This window comes from Sceloporus occidentalis, unplaced genomic scaffold, assembly GCF_023333645.1.
Source record: "Sceloporus occidentalis isolate IW3139 unplaced genomic scaffold, rSceOcc1.0.p SCAF_1, whole genome shotgun sequence".
Lineage (NCBI taxonomy): Eukaryota > Metazoa > Chordata > Lepidosauria > Squamata > Phrynosomatidae > Sceloporus > Sceloporus occidentalis.
The window spans coordinates 65928176-65946292 of NW_028316981.1; the positions used below are offsets into that span (position 1 = coordinate 65928176).

General features: G+C 38.4%; 1 protein-coding gene across 1 annotated transcript in view; it reads left to right on the top strand.

The window, feature by feature from the left end:
• Positions 1-16931, top strand: part of TAMM41 (TAM41 mitochondrial translocator assembly and maintenance homolog) — a 40029-nt gene extending 23098 nt beyond the window's left edge. Inside the window, exons 6-8 of the mRNA XM_089523435.1 lie at positions 3966-4131; positions 8531-8593; positions 13727-16931. Coding sequence (XP_089379561.1) covers positions 3966-4131; positions 8531-8593; positions 13727-13800 — 303 coding nt within the window. The 3' untranslated portion in view covers positions 13801-16931. The remainder of the gene's footprint in view (positions 1-3965; positions 4132-8530; positions 8594-13726) is intronic.
• The last annotated feature ends 1186 nt before the right edge of the window (positions 16932-18117 follow it).

Genomic DNA, 18117 nt, shown 5'->3' on the forward strand with positions numbered 1-18117 from the left:
TCACAACAAGATTAAAAATTGGTTCTGATCTAAATACACAATAGTTTATAGTGTTAAAACAAGGGGAGTTAATGGGCTAAAAGATGATAAATAAATTAAACAACCTGTAATATTAAGCAATGTTGAATTAACCAAACTGCAGTGCTATTCTGTTAAAAATCTCTTCAAGAGGAGTTGTTGAAAGCCTGTTTGAACTATCAGGTCTTTGATTGCCAGTGGAAGGAGCACAGGAAGTGGGCCAGTCTAGCCTCCCTTGGAAGAGTCTTACGATCTTTGAAGGAGATCCCACCAGCTTCCCAGGCTTGCCTGGGAAGGACACAGAAGAAAGCCTACTTGGTGGTTGCTTCTGTCTAGTCTATGGAACTCGCTCCTGAAGGAGGCTCAGTTGGGGCCCCCCCTCTGCTCTCTTTTATAGCATGCAAAGACTTTCTTTAATAGGCCTTAAGCTTTCATCTGGTTAGAGTAGAAGGATGTGTTATGGGTGTGTTGTTTTTTAATATGTAATACAGGTGGCCCTCCATATCCACAGATTCTTTATCCACAGATTCAGCCATTCACAGCTTGAAATTATATTTTTTATACACACACACACACAAAGTCGCCCCTCCATTTTTGGGGGGGATCCGTTCTGGACCCTTCCCCCCAATGAAAATAGAAATGTGCCTATGCTCAAGCCCCATTGGCTTGAATGGTGGTGTGTGCTCCATTTTGTTCCCCTCCATTTGCCGCCCCCAAACGGGTAAGGGATGCAGACTTTAAGTCCACAAAATTGGAGGGGCGACTGTATATTTAAAAAGCCAAATCAAACCTTGATTTTGTAATTTTATGCTGTTTTACTACACCGTTGTATAATGTTTTTAGAACTTTTGTAGCACATATTGTATTGGCTGTTTTGTTTTAGCTATATATTATAAGCCATTTTGAGTTCCATTTTTGGAGTAAGGTGGGATATAAATCAAATAAATGCAGGAAAGCAGTTATTGTTTGAACTTTCACAGATAATTTTTTAAACATATCTGGAAACAAACACAACCTGGTTAATTTCTAAGAACTGCAATTTATTGCTTATTTCTCCTCGACTATAGAACTTAACAGGTTCTTCATATATATCAGTCATGTATTACCTATAAACTGGATAACTGAAGTGGTAACATGCACCTCTACTACTAATATATCTGGCCACTGTAGCCATGATGTCACCTCCTTTTCATCTATACTTGGAGTGTTTTGCTAAAATGTTGCAAACATCTGGAGAGCCACACTTTGCCCATATGGAAGCCAAATGGAAACAGATTGTTAGATAATCCACTGTAATCTAATGCTGGCCATTTGCAACAGGAATGGGGATCTTACTATCTGTTATAGAAAGACAAATCTATGTATTAAAATAGCGCCTTATCCAAAATTGGAGCTAATTGTGGTGAAGCCTCTCAGCTTCAAGTCCAGCCCTCAACAGCAAAGAAAACTTTTTTAAAAAACAGTTTATTTTCCCCGAACCTCTTCAAGACTCCTATAAAACCAGTTTTGGGAACCTTACTTTTTGTCCAATATAGTGGGCCCTTAGTATCCATGGGGGACTGGTTTCAGGACCCATGTAGATACCAAAATCTGTGGATATTCTAGTCCCTTTAAATACAATGGCATAATGAAATGATGTCCCTTATATAAAGTGGCAAAAACAAGGTTGGTTGAGTATTTTCAAGTATTATCCATGGATAAAAAAGTGGATTCAGAGGGCCAACTGTACTTGCACACCACAAATGACGAGGTAGATTTGAAAGCCATAAACTGTCCTGAGTTCTCAACTGCCTAGTTAGATCATTCTAGCTATGAATTTAACTCTTTTCACTCAGGATTCCACTTCTTTCCAGTAATCCTCTGCCACCAAAACTCAAAATGTTTACTCCTTTACTGTTCTGACAATGCCTGGAGAGTTTGGCCAAATAATCAGGAATAGTTGAACAAACAATATTCATTTATGAAATAACTTATGAAGAGTAGACAAGTTCACTTAAAGCATAGGTTAATTATCCTTTCCTGTTCCTTTCACCTTAAATTTCAGTAAATCTCACATAAATAATATGGAGGGCGTCATTGTGCTACATGTTGCACACGTGTTGTGTTTGTGCAGAGTGGTAGTAGTGGGGAGATGCTTTCTGATCATGTCACGGAGCTGTTGTATTCCTTTCAGAAATGCAATGAAATGTATTCAGTACAGCAAGCCAAGTTACATGTGGATAATATATTTTACCATAGAGAGTTTGGCAGTCTGATTTTGTAATATCTTGGGTTAGTGCAGATTTCTCTGTTTCATGCATGCTCATTCACACACTCTATATGCAAACCCTGGAGTGCTAACTTGACTATGAAGTCGAAGGCTTTCATGACCAGCATCCATAGTTTTTTGTGGGTTTTTTGGGCTATGTGGCCAAGAAACTCTGCTAGAACATGGCCACATAGCATAGTTTTTTGTGGGTTTTTCAGGCTAACTTGAGTGTTATTAATGTCAGCCTTCTCTCTTTTATCAAATATGAAACCAGAAGGACCTGATGAATATATATTCCAGTTTCAGAGACATCCTCCCTTTGCACACTGGTTCTGCTGTGTGTAAATAGAAGGGTGCTAGTCCACTTACATTTTGTTTGAGGGCAATCCAGGGGAAGTAGTTGGCCATTCTCAGAACAGAAGGCTGAATTAGATAAAAACTTTATATAGGCCTATCCAGCATAGCTCTCCTTTGTGTTCCCTACCACACCTCTAGCTGCTTTTCTTTGCAAATATACAGTCAGCCCTCTGTATCCTTGGAATTTTTATCCATGGATTCAACCATCCACAGCTTGAAAATATTCAAACATTCTATACATTCCAAAAACAAATTTTGATTTTGCTATTTTATATAAGGGATACCATTTTACTATGCCATTGTATTTAATGGGACTTGAGTATCCACAGATGTTGGTATCCACGGGGGGTCCAGGAACCAAACCCAGTGGATACCATGGGCCCACTGTCTTTCCTTCACTGGGAATAACAGTCAGGGAGCCATTTTCACAAGTACCGTAAGTGCTTGATTTGGAAAAAGTTAAATGTTCCTCTGTCCTCCTAATTTACATCTGAAACTGATGGTAGCTTCCTGATTATATACATTTGCACAAGATATCTAGACTCTTAATTGTCTTGATGGGGTCTCTTTAATGCCTACAATTGAGTTCATTGCTGAAGTAGAATTTGAACTGGTGTCTTCAGTTATTCTTTTGCCCTGTGTTATGCAACAGGTCTGCTGATGGTTGGAGGGACACACCAGCAGGGTTGATAGAAGTGAAATGACGTTTCTGGTGGGTGGAGTTTGCTTTTAGTTGATATTTTGGTTATGTCGGGCACAGTGGGGCCAAATCAGCATTTGGAGATTGAAATCACACTCCCAGAGGCTATTATTGGCCAAAAACAGTGCATGGGGGCAGCAGTGGTGGCCCAGGATGGACAAGGCACCTCTTAAGGCATGCCAATTTTAAAGTTTGAGTTATGCATAATACTTGTGATATTTGAATGAATATAAAATACTGGATGAATCTGAAATATTTTCATGTATGCTCAGAAAAAGCGTAGCAAGTAGTAGGGAGAATCATAGCCAAGTGGCAGAGTATTTGCACCCAGGTGAAACTCCTGGCATCAGGAATCAAAAGGCTCAATCAACAGGTGATGTGAAAAACTCCTCTGTGATACCCCGGAGAGCTGCTGCAACCAGTGTAGTACTGAAAAATAAACATTCAAATAGTCTGGCAATAAATCTTCCCTTTTCTGCTACATATGTAGGTATGTTTTGGTGTTGGCCTCTTTTATGCAGGGGGGTGCCTAGGAAAAAAAGTTCAGCAGTTCAATTACGAAGTTTGACTATTGATATTTAAAATCTTATATTGTTTCCAAAAGATGAGAGACCTTATCTGTTCATTCTTCTGTGTCTTTAGATAGATAAGAGTCCAGAAGGTCAATTTGCACAGCTAATGGCTCTCCCAAGGACACTGCAGCAGCAAATAACTTCTCTCATGGATCCTCCAGGGAAGAACAGAGATGTTGAAGAAATTTTATTGCAAGTCGCCCATGACCCTGATTGTGGATTAGTGGTACATCAGGGTAAGCTTACTGGGGAATAATAATACCAGAGTGGGTGTTGAAGAATCAATCTTGGGATGACTTCAGCATTTAAAAATGCCCATTTTCTTGTTGCTTTAAATGTAAAGATGGAAAAGACTCAGCATTCTTACATGAGCCATTCCCTCAAACAGCTGGCAATGCAGTCTTGACATTTTTAATGGAGCCTTGATATCTGTGGAGACTAATTCTCTTTTTAAAGAACAAATTTGGAGTAGGTGTGTCTCTGGGTTGGGCATGCCTGATGGGATTTTTCACTCCCACCCTCTCTAGCTGAGTTGCTCCCTATTCCTTATCTCAAGCTACTTGCTTTTGCAGGCAAATTGCCCTGGGTGTGCAGAACTAGTTGTACAGTTCTTTGACTCATAGTCAGTAATTGGTGCCTGCTAAACAAAATGCTGGTCCTCAGGGCAGAACCTGAGAGCTAATTATTCCTCATGGATGATGTACTATATTTGCAATCTTAGATCTATATATTTGAATATCTAATTGACTCACAAACATGCTGAATGACTTTGAAAAATTCTACTGCTTCAGTTTCCATTTCCCATGTGTGGAACATAGAAACCACCTTGATAGGGTTGATAGGTGAAGAGGTTTTTATTCCAGAAGGCTTTGGGAAATGGATTGTTTTAAAGGAAGAGACCTTTCCCTATGGTGCTGTACTACTTGTACTGTTTGCTTTTAAATCAATGTTTTCAGTGACATCTTTTTATTGGTATATCTTTTCAACTTTCAAGCTGCCTTGAGTACCAGTTTTGGAGAAAAGGCAGGATATAAATAAAACTAGATAGGCTGAGATGTCACCCTCTCAGCTTCAGAGGAAGGCAAAGTAGTAGGCAAAATCAAAAACCCTTTGAACAAATCTTGCCAAAAAAAAAAAAAAAAACCACCTGTGATAAGTTTGCCTTAGGGTCACAGAAGGACAGACACGACTTGAAGGTATACAACAACAACAATAACAGCGTTTAAGATGCAGAAGCTATGGTAAAGAGTGTCAAATACTCCAGGAACACGCTGTTAAAAAATATGGTTACTTGAAAACATGGCCCCAGTCCAATTGCAGTTTAGTCTTTTTATGTCCTTTTGATTTAACATGAGGAAAGTGAATACATTTATGTATTCATTTATTTATTGAATTTATATCCTGCCTTTCTTCCAAAAATGGGATTCAAGGCAGTTTACAGTAATCTAGCAAAGATGATGCTAAAACATCAATTTGCAAGAGTTAAAAAAGAATTAAGCATCAGTATGATTACAAACATTTTAATTTGAAATCCTTGAATCCCCAAGCTAAAGTTCTTAATTTTGGCTGGGGTGCATCCAGAGACGGGAAATGTTAGTCCTAAAGCCAAGATGTTAGTGTTCATCTTTATTTGAAAATTTAAATTTTTGATTGTACATATTTTAGTAAATCTTTTTAAATTAATTTATTACATTAATTGATAGTAGCATGTTCACATTGGTTTTCTTTTTAATTTTAAAACTTGATTCAACTTATTAAAAATGGACTCCACTACCCCAAATTACTATTCATAAGTAAGAAATCAAAGTAAGATAAAATAGTAATCAGTTTTCAGAGTTTTTGTGGGGTTTTTGGGCTATGTGGCCATGTTCTAGAAGAGTTTTCTTCCTGACGTTTCACCAGCATCTGTGGCTGGCATCTTCAGAGAATGAAAGCCTTCAACTCCACAGTATTCAGAGTGTTAACATAACTGAACTTTAAATAAAATAATTACTTCCAAAATTATTGTTAAAAAATATAATGAATTATGGAAAAACAAATTATTTTAACAATGAGCTTCCAGCTTTGTCTTCATATAGTGTTGTGTATGTGAACTTCATAAAAATCAGTTTTTGAAATGTAAAAAGCTAGCAAAATTGATAAATGTTAATGAAGTGAGAAATTATCCAAAAGCCACTGGGTGAAGTCATGTGAAGGTTTACAGCAACAGTGAGTACAGTGGACCCTTGTTATATGCTGGGCTTTGGTTCCAAGATCCCCCATTTACTGTATAACATAATCCGTGGATGCTCAAGTCACATTAAATATAATGAGATAGCAAAATGGTGTCCCTTATAAAAAATGGAAAATCAAGGTTTGATATTTGAAATTTAAACATTTTTGAACATTTTCAAACCGTGGATGCTTGAATCTGTGTATAAAAAATCAGTGTATAAGAAGGTCCGATTGTATTATGTGACTTTCAAGATACAGTGGGCTGGGGTTTGGTTCCAGGATTCCCTGTGGATAGCAAAATCCATGGATGCTCAAATCGCATTAAATGCAGTGGCATAGTAAAATGGTGTCCCTTATATAAAATGGCAAAATCAATATCCAAGCTGTGGATAGTTCAGTGGTTAAGGAATCCATGGATAAAGAGAGCCAACTGCACTATTGGACTGTACATTCCTGCAGGCTTAGCCAGCAGAGCCAATTGTAAGGAACGCTGTGAACTGCAATCCAGCAAGATCAGGAGGGCCTCATGGTTTCCATCTCTGATTTAGAATAAAGTATCTTCAGTTGATGACATCCAGATTTCTTTCTCTTTCACTGAACATGTACTGCAGAAATAATGCAGCTTGACACTACTTTAACCACCATTGCTCCATGTTATGGAATCCTGGCAATTCTAGCTTGTTTTGGCAGCAGCGAAGGCTAAATATGTCACAAAACTATCAGCCCCAGAATTCTATAGCATTGAGCACGGCAGTTAAAGTGGTGTCAAAGTGCATTAATTTTGCAGTATGGGTTCAGCCATAGTCAGTGGAGTTCTGTGGGACTGTGCAGGTGCTGATTTAGAAGTGATAATGGGTTGGATGAAATCCAGGAACCTGAATCCTGATGAATCAGGGACTTCGCGACTAGTTAGTCTTGGGGGCCAACCTATTCTGGGCAGAATTGCTCTCCCTATGAAAGAACAAGTATTCAGTCAAGAGGTGCTTATTGCTCCACAGTTCTCTCTGGAGGTCCAAGTGACCTTAGTGTTATAGAAAACCTTGTATCAGCCTTGGGTAGTCATCCTGCCCTAGACAGAATCAGCTTGCAGGGTGACCAAACATCATCCTTTTCCAGGATATGTCCTACATTTCAGCCATCTGTCCAGGAGGAATCCAAAATATCCTCCATTTTGAACATGACTACGAAGCACGGATTTATATTTATATTAGTGTTTTAAGGTTTTATTTTGTAATGTCTGACATTTTTCTTAAATGTCCTATAATTTGTGGTGCCTCATCTTCCTTTGCGCTTAAGCCATCTGGTCACCCTGCCTACAGTGAACTATTCTCTGGTAGCTTCCTGGCTGGACTTCTGCAGTGCTTGTATTCATGGGGCTGCCCTTGAAGATGATTATGAGCTTCAGTTTGTAGAGAATTTGGTTGCTGGAGCACTGACCACTTACCTAGATGAGGCCATATTGCACCAAATCTTTTTTTTAAAATCTATTTGCCTCTAAGGCAGTTGGAGGTGCCTTGAAAACACTATAAATAGCTCATAAACCAAATACTGTACTGTGAAAGAGCACCACAACTTGTATAGCGTTACCAGTCTAGTAAGATCATTGGATGAGGTTCTTCAACTGCAGTCAATAATGTTACGTTATGTTTACATGGGAGGGGGTGGTTTTTATTTGCTGGTGCTCCAGCACTGACATCCACTTCTTTAGAGAAGTTCAACTTAGTACTAGTTTTGCAGTTTCCCCTTTGGCTCCATGTCAAGGCATTTTTATTTGCCTTAGGCATTTTAAATTGGTTTTATGATTGCCTCTGTCTGAGTTGTAGCAATATGTTACGTCTCAGTTTTGATGTTTATCTGAAGCATGATGTAGAAAGTTGTGAATTTTTTTATTGTATGTTTTTATTATTACATCCCACCCTAGTACCCATCAAGCTGAAGGGCGGTGTAGAAATTCTTAAATAAATAATTATAAAATAGGACTAAGAACTGCATTAGAATGAGTAGAGAGCAGTTTTGACTGCAGCTTCTTCTTGAGGGTCCACTCAGTATCATCATCATCATCTCTTACCTGCTTCTCCTCGTGGATCAAGGTGGGAATAACAACAATGTTCAACATCAATTAAAACACAGTAATAAAAAAAAACCCTCATGTTTGTCTCTGTATATTGAGATGGCCTTCAGAACTATTTTTAATGTTATCTCCGTGTTGCATATATTAAAAGTGGTTGGAATGAGGCTTTCAGTCTAGTTGACGAAAGCAAACTAGTGTTTATTTTAGAATAACTGCCAAGGTATGCTGCCATGCTGAGTTTATTGTGTTACTGGAGGGGGGGAAAGTTTAACTTTTAACCCTTTGAAAAAAAAGTACCATGCATAACATCTGTTTTTGTTTGTCCTTTCTCTCTTTTTCTTTCTCGTCAGGCATTTCAGGAATTGTGAGAGCGTCCAGTCTAATTCAGACTGCTAAAACCGCCTTAACAGCTGGTAAGAGCATGTGGTGCTGTGTTTTCCTGGTTAGGCTTACAATCAAGGAAGGCAAATTAATCAAAATTAATAATAATGATCTTATATAACCAAGGGCTGCAGACAGCATGAAAATCAACAAGGGGGCCTGTTGATTCAAGCACTTTAATAACTGGCACCCTTGTTAGGTTTGGAAAGTATGGAAAGCAGTCTGACAGCTGGTGCCTGCAAAGCCCTCTGCAAGGGATTCTTGTCTGCCATTGAGAGAATCCATTCTAATCACACTGAAAAACTTTTTATCTTTCGCCCCTGGTAACAAAGCTGTGCTGTCCTCTTCAACTGCTCAGATTTTTCTGCCGTTGAGCTGGTGGCTGCCTGGGTTTGCAACTCACTCATCTGGGCACTGCTGAGTTAAACTGTATTTCCAACAAGTATTTAAACAAGCATTCAGGGATACTATTAACAGCTCATGGCCATAGTTTTAATTAGTTTAGAAGCTTGTTTTGCCCTATTAAAAAGTTGCTCTTTCACACATTCCTCCAGAAGGAAAAGTATTACAAGTGCAAAATTGCCATTTACACTTTATGGTGGCAGGTGTGTTTTCCACATCGACAGTGGTGCAATTTAGCTCTCCAGTCAGTTGGAGCAAGATGATGGGTATGAATGCAGGTGTCAGTGTAGCACACAGTCTTGCCATCATAAACTGTGAGTCAGCCATTATTTAACTAATTGGCCAGAACTACATTTGAATATCTTTGTCAAACTTCTATGTAAAGTACGATGTTCTGAATTCAACCATTGGTCCTTGCTGTAATATTGTCTCCTCTGAACATCAGTGGCTCTGTGGAATCACAGGAAGATTTTCCAGCTCTACCTGGGGATGATGAAGATTGAACAGGGACTCGCAGTGTGCAGATCATATATATGGCCACTAAGCTATAGTCCTTCCTCAGCTATGAGCCTTCGCACATAATGTGAAGGCAATAAATACAGTGGGCCCTTGTTATCAGCAGAGGTTTGGTTCTAGGATCACCACCCCACGGATACCAAAAATCTGTGGTTGCTGAAGACCCATTATATACAATGGTGTAGTAAAATGGTGTCTTTTAACAGAAAATGGCAAAATCTAGGTCTGCTTTTTGGAATTTTTAAAAATATATATTTTCAAGCCGTGAACGGTTGAATTTGTGGATGCAGAATTCATGGAGACGGAAAGCCGATTGTATTATCAAAAGAAATGGGGGCTGTTTGAAGAAGAATCCTTTATTTTCCTGAGCTTATATATATTCTCATCTGTAGATTTTGATATAGTGTACTGCTTTCTTTTCCCTCTTGTGCACATGAGCCAGTGCTACATATTCATAAATGACTTAGGAACCTCATCTGAAGAAGTTAATTTAGCTGCTATACCTGACTTTTATGTAAAATAATCATAGAATCATAGAAGCGGAAGAGACCACGGGGCCATCCAGTCTAACCCCCTGCCATGCAGGAACTCACAAAGCATACCTGACAGATGGCCATCCAGTTTCTGTTTAAAGACTTCCAAAGACGGAGTCTCCATCACTCTCCGAGGAAGTGTGCTCCACTGTCGAACAGCCCTTACTGTCAGGAATTTCCTCCTAATGTTTAGGTGGAATCTCTTTTCCTGGAGCTTGCATCCATTGTTTTGTATCCTGTTCTCTGGAGCAGCAAAAAGCCAATAACAACGAACAAAAATAAGATGAAAGCTTTCTTTATTCCCTTGTTTCCCTTGGTTTTATGGTTTATGAAACTTTGGTTGGAAATTGCTGAAAATTTTCATCTTAGTATCATAAAGTTGGAAGGGTCTGCAAGGATCATCTAACCCATTCCTATACCATGCAGGAATATACAACTGAAGCCTTCCTGAAAGGTGCACATCCTTTTAAAGACCTGCAAAGAAACAGGGCCCACCATCTTCCAAGGCAACATATATGGTACAACAACAACAGTAGTAATAATTTTTAAATAATCTTAATATTTAGGTAGAATCACTTTTCTAATAATTTGAATCCATTGGTTCTATGCTCTGGAGCAGCAGAAAATGAGCTTTTTCCATCTTCTACATGGCATTTCTTCAGATATTTAAACATAGCTATCATGTTACCTCTCAGTCTTCTCCTCCAAAAGAAACATATTCAGTTCCCTGAGCCATTACTCACAAAGCTTGATTTCCAGACCCCTGATCATTTTGGTTGTCCTCTTTGCCAGCATCCTTTTTGAACTGTGATGTCTAGAATTGGACATAATATTTCAGGTGAGCAGAATAGAATGGCACTATTACTTCCAATGAGCTGGACACTGTACTCCTGATGATGCAACCCAGAGTTGCACTGGCTTTTGTGGCTGTTGCATCACACATCATCTGTGAGAGATTCAAGTTGAATTGGCACCTAATGTATGTGGTGCTAGAGACTAGAGTTGAAAATCTTACTTTCTTGACCTGGCTGAGGGATTCTGGGAATTGTAATCTTTAAGAAGTAACATTTTTAACTTCTTCTAGAGGCTAGTTCCTAACTCCTACAGTGTGATGCATTAGCCACCTGTTGTAAAATTATTTAATTGGTAGGAATCCCTGCATGTCTTGGGCTGTTAACACTAATTTATTACTTAGATAAGTTTGTGGGCTCCCTGCACGAAGAGCATTGATAGCAGCAGTGCGGGAGATGTCTTAGAAATATAAACACAATTAGGTTTGCTTGCTGCGTGGGTGTTTCTCATATATTCAGCTGCATACTACGATACTGGTTTAACTACTCAACCATCCTTCTCTTATTACAACTGTAATTCTCGTAATGAATCTTTGAACTAGCACAGGCTTGCATGAGTATTATTTATCGTGCTGTGTTATCCACCCATCTCCTACGCCCTTTTTCCTCTTTCCCATGCACACTTTATTCAAATTTTAATGGCAGGCTTGAGGCAGTATCTTAAAGCCAGACATTGCATTAACAACTTGCCTTTCATCTTTCCCTCCCCCACCCAGTAGTCATTCTGAATAGATTCAACTTCTAGAACCTGTATATATTGTGAACATTAAAGGTTGCTCAACTAGCAATGTTAACAGTTACTTGTTTCAATATAATGCCTGTATTTTATAAACATTTCAGTTACCACATGTTGAATCACAGGAAAAATAGCCCTTGTTAAGTTCAAGAATGCTGTTGACCATTTGCTAGACAGTTAGATTCTGGATGGTAATCACTGTGTACTGATCGCAAACAGTATTTGACAAAAAAAAAAAAAAATACAACAAAGATCTTCAGCCTTCTGACAGGAATTCCCTTCATCTTTCTCTGCCAATGTGGTTTTAAACTAGTGTGAATCCTGTACTTTTGTTTACTGTCAGATGCCCTATTTAGCTTTTCAAGAAAAAAGGCCTGTATGTTTTCTCAAACTTATGGCAAAACTTCTGGTCTGGTTTCTATTAGAAATGGCACCATCCGTTGATTTATTTTTCCTCTTGGCCTTACGGTCTTTTGGAACTTAAGGCTTTGAAAAGTTTTATATTTAGCTGCTTGTAAGAACTGTCCTCCCCTTCTCTCTCTCTCTCTCTTTTTCATTTGGCAATGTTATGCAAAATGAAACCATTCTTTATTATATTTGCAGTAATGACCTAGTCAGGTGTAGCTTTCTGCCAAAATAGGGATTCCTATTCAGTTCTAAATGTTAACTCTTCTAGCTATCTCTGGATATGTTTTTAAAGCTGGGTGGGGGGGGGGGGGGGAGTCCAGATATTCTGAAATTTTATTTGCAGAAATAGGGTGTCTCCCAAGTACAGGGGTCATGTTAGTCATTTATGGGAACAGGGTTTAGTAGCTCTCTTCTCTTGAATATAATTCTTCTTCTTTGCTCTCTGGTAGCTTTGATCTCTTTGTAGCTGTTCTCTTTTGTCACTTACTAGAAGTCCATGCAGGTTCAAAAGAGAGGGAAAGACTTCAGAATTGCCCATGTAGAGATATTAAGATTAATAGGAACCAGCGGCTGCTTAGAGTTCTAACATCTCCATTTTTATTTTTAAAACTGAATCTGCCTTATCAGCACCATGAGATGTTGATTAGCACTGGTAGCTCTTTGCTTTGGGATGTTCTCATTGCCTCAGACTAAGAAATCATACAAACCAAGAGAAAGAAGGGAACCTGAGAGAGACAATTCAGTGCAACATGTTATTGAGATAATTACTTAAATATTTGTGAATTAAATCTGCATGTTTCATTGTTGCTTGTTTCCATGCTCAGTAAAATTTCTGAAAGTGTTCATATAAATGGTCTTCATGGACAGAGAAGCAGGGTGATGTCCTATTGTCATCAGCAACACCACCACAATAGTTTTGATCCATTCTTAGTAATAAAGACCTTACTAGTAAAAACATTAAGAACACAGGAATACAATGTTCTCTGTTATTATAAACTATTGGTTGTTGTGTGCATTACAGTCTTAATTTGATTATTGATACTTTGAAGAAATCATCAACAGAATTATGGCATCTGTGGATATGATACACACACTGTGCCATTGTATTTAATGGGATTTGATCATGCATGGATTATGGTACTGACGGATGGTCCTGGAACCAAAACCCAGTGGATACCAAGGGCCCACTGTATTACTGTAGTTATTTTTTTAGCCTTTTAATTATAAAATTTGTAGTTGATGGAGAGCAGTGATCAGGAATGTTCAGTGGGAGAAAATCATTTAATCCTGCTTTTCCATTATAGTAGCTTTTTAAAAAGCATAGACTAAAATGAGTCGTGGGAGGGACTTTAAAAGCAAGATAATAATAACATTAGTAAAGTATGGCTTTAAATAGCAGATAAATTTGAAGGTCGAAAAACAAAGCTGCAAGCTAAAAATATTAAAAATGTGCAAAGAAATAAATTTGTAGGCCTCTGGCTACTTAAAGTAAAAGGCTCTGGTAATTTTTGTATAGTAGGGTATTCCATGCCAGTGCCACCAGAATAAATGGTGGCCACATAAACACACACATGTGCTTCTGCTCCAACTTATCATCTCTGACAACTGTTGCAGACTGACATGGCTCAGTAGAAGCAGTAAAGGACTAAGTTGTGGCCTGTTAAAATCCTCCATCCTTATTGTTCTGATCTCTCTATTACTTTTTTAAAAATCTTCTAGGGATGAAAAAGTCGGTGACTTACAGCATGAAAAAACTTTACAAAATGACAAAAGGATGGCTGAGGAAGACATGATGACTGTAGGTTTAAGCAACTGATATTCTTGTGGATAAATGCTATCCCAGTTCTACATGTTGCATCATCATGCCTTGGAAAATTTAAGACTATGCAGAAACATGTTTGTGCTATTTATATACAGATAGTCTTGAAGAGAAGATAAACAGAGATCTTCATTTTCTGTTTCCTTGAAGAATATCTGGAGGATTTTCCCCCAAAGCCTGTTAGAACAGTTTGTTTTCTACCTTTACAGAATCAACTGGTTTTAAGTGTGAGCTGTGTAACTGTTGTCATTTTTCACTCCTTCAGAATGTCCTCCCTTGCATGTTGTGACATTTTTTAGTTCTCTCTGGTATTATTGCTCTGTCAGCTTTTCTGCAGGGGTAATTCTTTGTTCTTTCATCTTTGACTACACCAAACGCTCTCAATGGTCTACTCACACAGCTTTAAGAAACACAGAAATTGCTGGATTGAATTCCTGTCCTTGTAGCCCTCTGCTGTGCAGAGTGGTGTGTCAAGTACCGTTGGAAAAAGGTCAGCCTTTTTTTAAAAGGCATAGTTGACAGCAACATGATTCACAGCCAAATATTGATGAGTGGGTCATATTTCAAAACAAGGTCAGGTTATAGTTGAGCTTCTGTGTCTGATAATGTGTGTATAGGGGTGTGTGGATACATAATTTAAGCCTTCTTGTGTACTGCCACTTCAGAGGGCTTTTAATGTCAGCCTCTGGTTAAAATAAGGGGACAATTTTCTTGTTAGAAGTTGCTTTCATTCCTCACCAACCTAAATTTATGAATGTCAGTTATTGACACTCGAAGACATCAAAGCTGATGTGGCTAATTCTCTGATTAATGACACATAGCCATCAGTATTACACTATATTATTAGAGGGGGATTCAAATAATGGCATTAGTCCTAATATCTGTTGACTTCAATGAGGAATCTTGTATTTGTTTCCCTTGGGTTGTTTATTTTTTTTGTTTTTCCCACTACATGTTCTTCTCCATGAGAAAAGTGTTTTGTTAAGATTTTTTTTTAATTTGCAAGATGTTTACCACAGAGAAATGGGCAAAGGCATTAAGATGTATGTGGGGGTTTCTGCTGGTGACAGCTGAATGCAAAGAGAACATGGCAAGACTGAACCCGAAAAATAAGAAGGTGGTTCTCTTACAAGTTAAACCATGATAAATAGTTGTAGATTCTTTTTTAATTAAAAAGCTTAGAAGAGCTTTGCTTCACAAGTCATTTTAATTTGGTTACAGTACAGTAAAACCTCTAACTTATGGGCTTAAGGGAAATCACTACCCAGCATATATGTGGATTGGAGGTCCAATTGGTACATGTACTTGACAACTGGTAATAGCATTACTTCTAGGAATAATATAAATTTAAATGGATTTAGTAATGTTAAAAATGTAATCATTAAGAGAACAACATTTCATAAAGATAATAAAATTGTTTTGTTCATGCTGTGGAAGTTGCCATGTCGAAATGAAGGGAAACTTGAATTATTTCTGTATTCTTTCCGTGATCAGCACTAGAAGAAACTACCGTGTGTTTTTAGCTGAGAATGATGGGAAGTGTAGTTAAATACTTCTGGAAAGGAAAATGAGGAAAAGCAGGACTAACCAAACCTGCAGGCAGAGGTTCGTAACAGAGGAAGTGAGCTTCTTGAAATCTACTGTTTACACTTTGAACATGAACATTTCTAAGAAGCAATTTGCTGGCCATCTCACAGTGTGAATAGATACTGTAGGCTAAAAACTGCTGTGCTCTTTTCTGAATGGTAGATGTGGACTCCAGAATGTTGTTACCTCTTGCAAAATCCTAAATATTAGAGCTTTCTGGCTCACTTTACCAAACAATCACAGTCTGACTTAGATATGTGCCAACTGATCTTAATAAAATAGAATTTACTATGTTATGGCACCAGTCCGCAAACCTTAGCACATACCCAAGTTTAGAGTGGGGTGGCAGGAGTAATTTTCTCATATGCAGTTTCTGATAAGATATTTGCATTTATCATTGCTCTGCTTGAAGAAGGGGGTATAGCTCAGTAGCAAAGCCCATGTAGACAGGTTCAACCTCCAGTATCTCCCAGAAAGGCTTTGAAAAGCCTATCTTTGAAAACTTGCACAAATACTGGTAGAGAAGAGCAGAACAGAGGATGGTGCCTACAGGAGTTGTAGAAAGCACTTTAGGAAGAAAGCACTTTAGGGAGGTTGAATTACAATTTCAGAAGATACTGGAATATTTAGAACTGATGAGTTTGTCTGTCCCCATCATAGGTTATCTACTGGGGATACCTAAACTATTTTACTGTTGGACCTGAATCAGGAGTCAAGCAGAAGTGTGTGGGTCAGGGGGATAGTCTCATCCAAACCTTTCTGAAAGTGAGCTGCCACCACCCATTCAAGTACCTTGCTAGTTATCACATGCTGACAGATCTTGTGACCAAATGCATCTGAGGAAGTAGACTTAAGTCTATGAAAGCTTATGCTGCCAACGTCTTTAGTTAGTCTCAAAGGTGCTACAAGATCTCTCTACATACAGATCATGTGACTGTTGTGAGTCCAAGAGACATCTCAAGATGTGGCAGTGCTTAACTGTAGAAAGTATATGGAAACCAGTCAAGAGGCAACCCTACAGAATAAAGCTTTTTGAGCCTTATTGCTTCAGGCAAAGGATGCATATGGACTGTAGAAATAATGCATTTTGATGCCACTTAGTGCTGTAGCTCCATCCTATGGAATCTTAGGATTTGTAGTTTTACAAGGTCTTTAGCATTCTCTGCCAAAGGGTGTTGGCACCTCACAAAACAACAACTCCCAGGATTCTGTATCCATGACAGTTAAAGTGGTGTCAAACTGAATTATTTCTACAGTGTAGATTCACCCTAAGAGAAATGTGGTTGGTAAGGTATGTGAACTGAAATCCAAATGAAGAAGAAATATTGATTTTTTTAATATATATTGGTGAATGACATTCTTGTTTTGGAAGTTTCTTTTGAGAGCCTATATTTCCACCTCTCCAGATGGGTACCTGCCCTCCTTTCTTTGTTGGTGAATACTTCTTGTCTATGAACATATATCTCTGCATTTTATAACTGTATTTTGAATAATAAAATTGCTGTATTTTTTAAAGGGACAATTGTCTCCAAAGGAACTCTTCTTAAAACATCAGTATTTGTTAATAAAGTGGTGTGGTTCCTGCGTGGTAAACCAGTGTGCTTTCTTTCCCAATTCTTCCCGAATGTATTTATGGGAATATTCACACAACTATGAATATATGCAATTCAGAAGGGTGAATGCTCCACACAGGAACCTGGATTTTTTTTAACAGGTTTGGTCTTTCACACTGTGCCCCTACAAGCCACCCCCCTGCAATTTCATGGATTCCTGCATAGATTTAATATAAGATGTTTCAAAAGGTGGGTTGGGGAGAATGACGTGTTCTGTTAGCACTGACCTATCTTATGCTGCCGGTTGCAAAGAGTGTTATCTTCAGGGTTTTTTAAAAGCCCTTAAAATTCCTGTCTTCTCACTAAACTGAAATGTAGTCTTATGTGAATGTTGCCAATCTATTCTGTTACTGTACCAAACGCTTCTGAATACCATCCTGTTTTGCCATGCAACTTTGGGGAATAGGACAGAGGAGAATAAGCCAAGCTGATGAAGCATGGACTAAAGATACTATAAATTTGCTGGAGCTTCAAACAATACATATTCTCCCCATTGTGACCAGGAGGTAACATAAGTTGCTGTGCTGAAGGTGGTTCCCAATAATTTATAAATAGGTTTTTATTTTGGGAAATGCAAACACACACACACATGAAATCTTGTTTGTATATTTTTATACCCAAGCATACTCAGATTTCACATATCCTCTTTCATAAGCCAGGCAATGTGGGACCATGGGTGAGCATGTACACTTGAGGGTGACCAATCTCAATAAAGCTTACTCTGAAAAGTTTACTTTAGTTGCCACTTGGGAAGAGATCACGCTCATAAAAAATATGGGTCAAAGCATTGGAGGAAACATGATCAGGTCAGAGAAGGCTGGAGCTTGACCCCTACATCTTGATAAAGACTTTGGCTGCCTTCATGTTGAACCTGGTTGAGGAGCAAGGGTAAATGTAATATTCTGGAGGCCCCCCAAAAAGTTACACTGTTCCACAACTAATTAAACACTTTTATGTGCAGCAGATGTTATTTGTAGAAACAAAGAAATGGCACAGACTTTTTCGCATTGCAGGTGTTGCTTTTATGATCAGACTCTACCATAATTGTATTTCTCTAGTGTGGTTGATGTACCTGGTGCATCTGTGTGTTT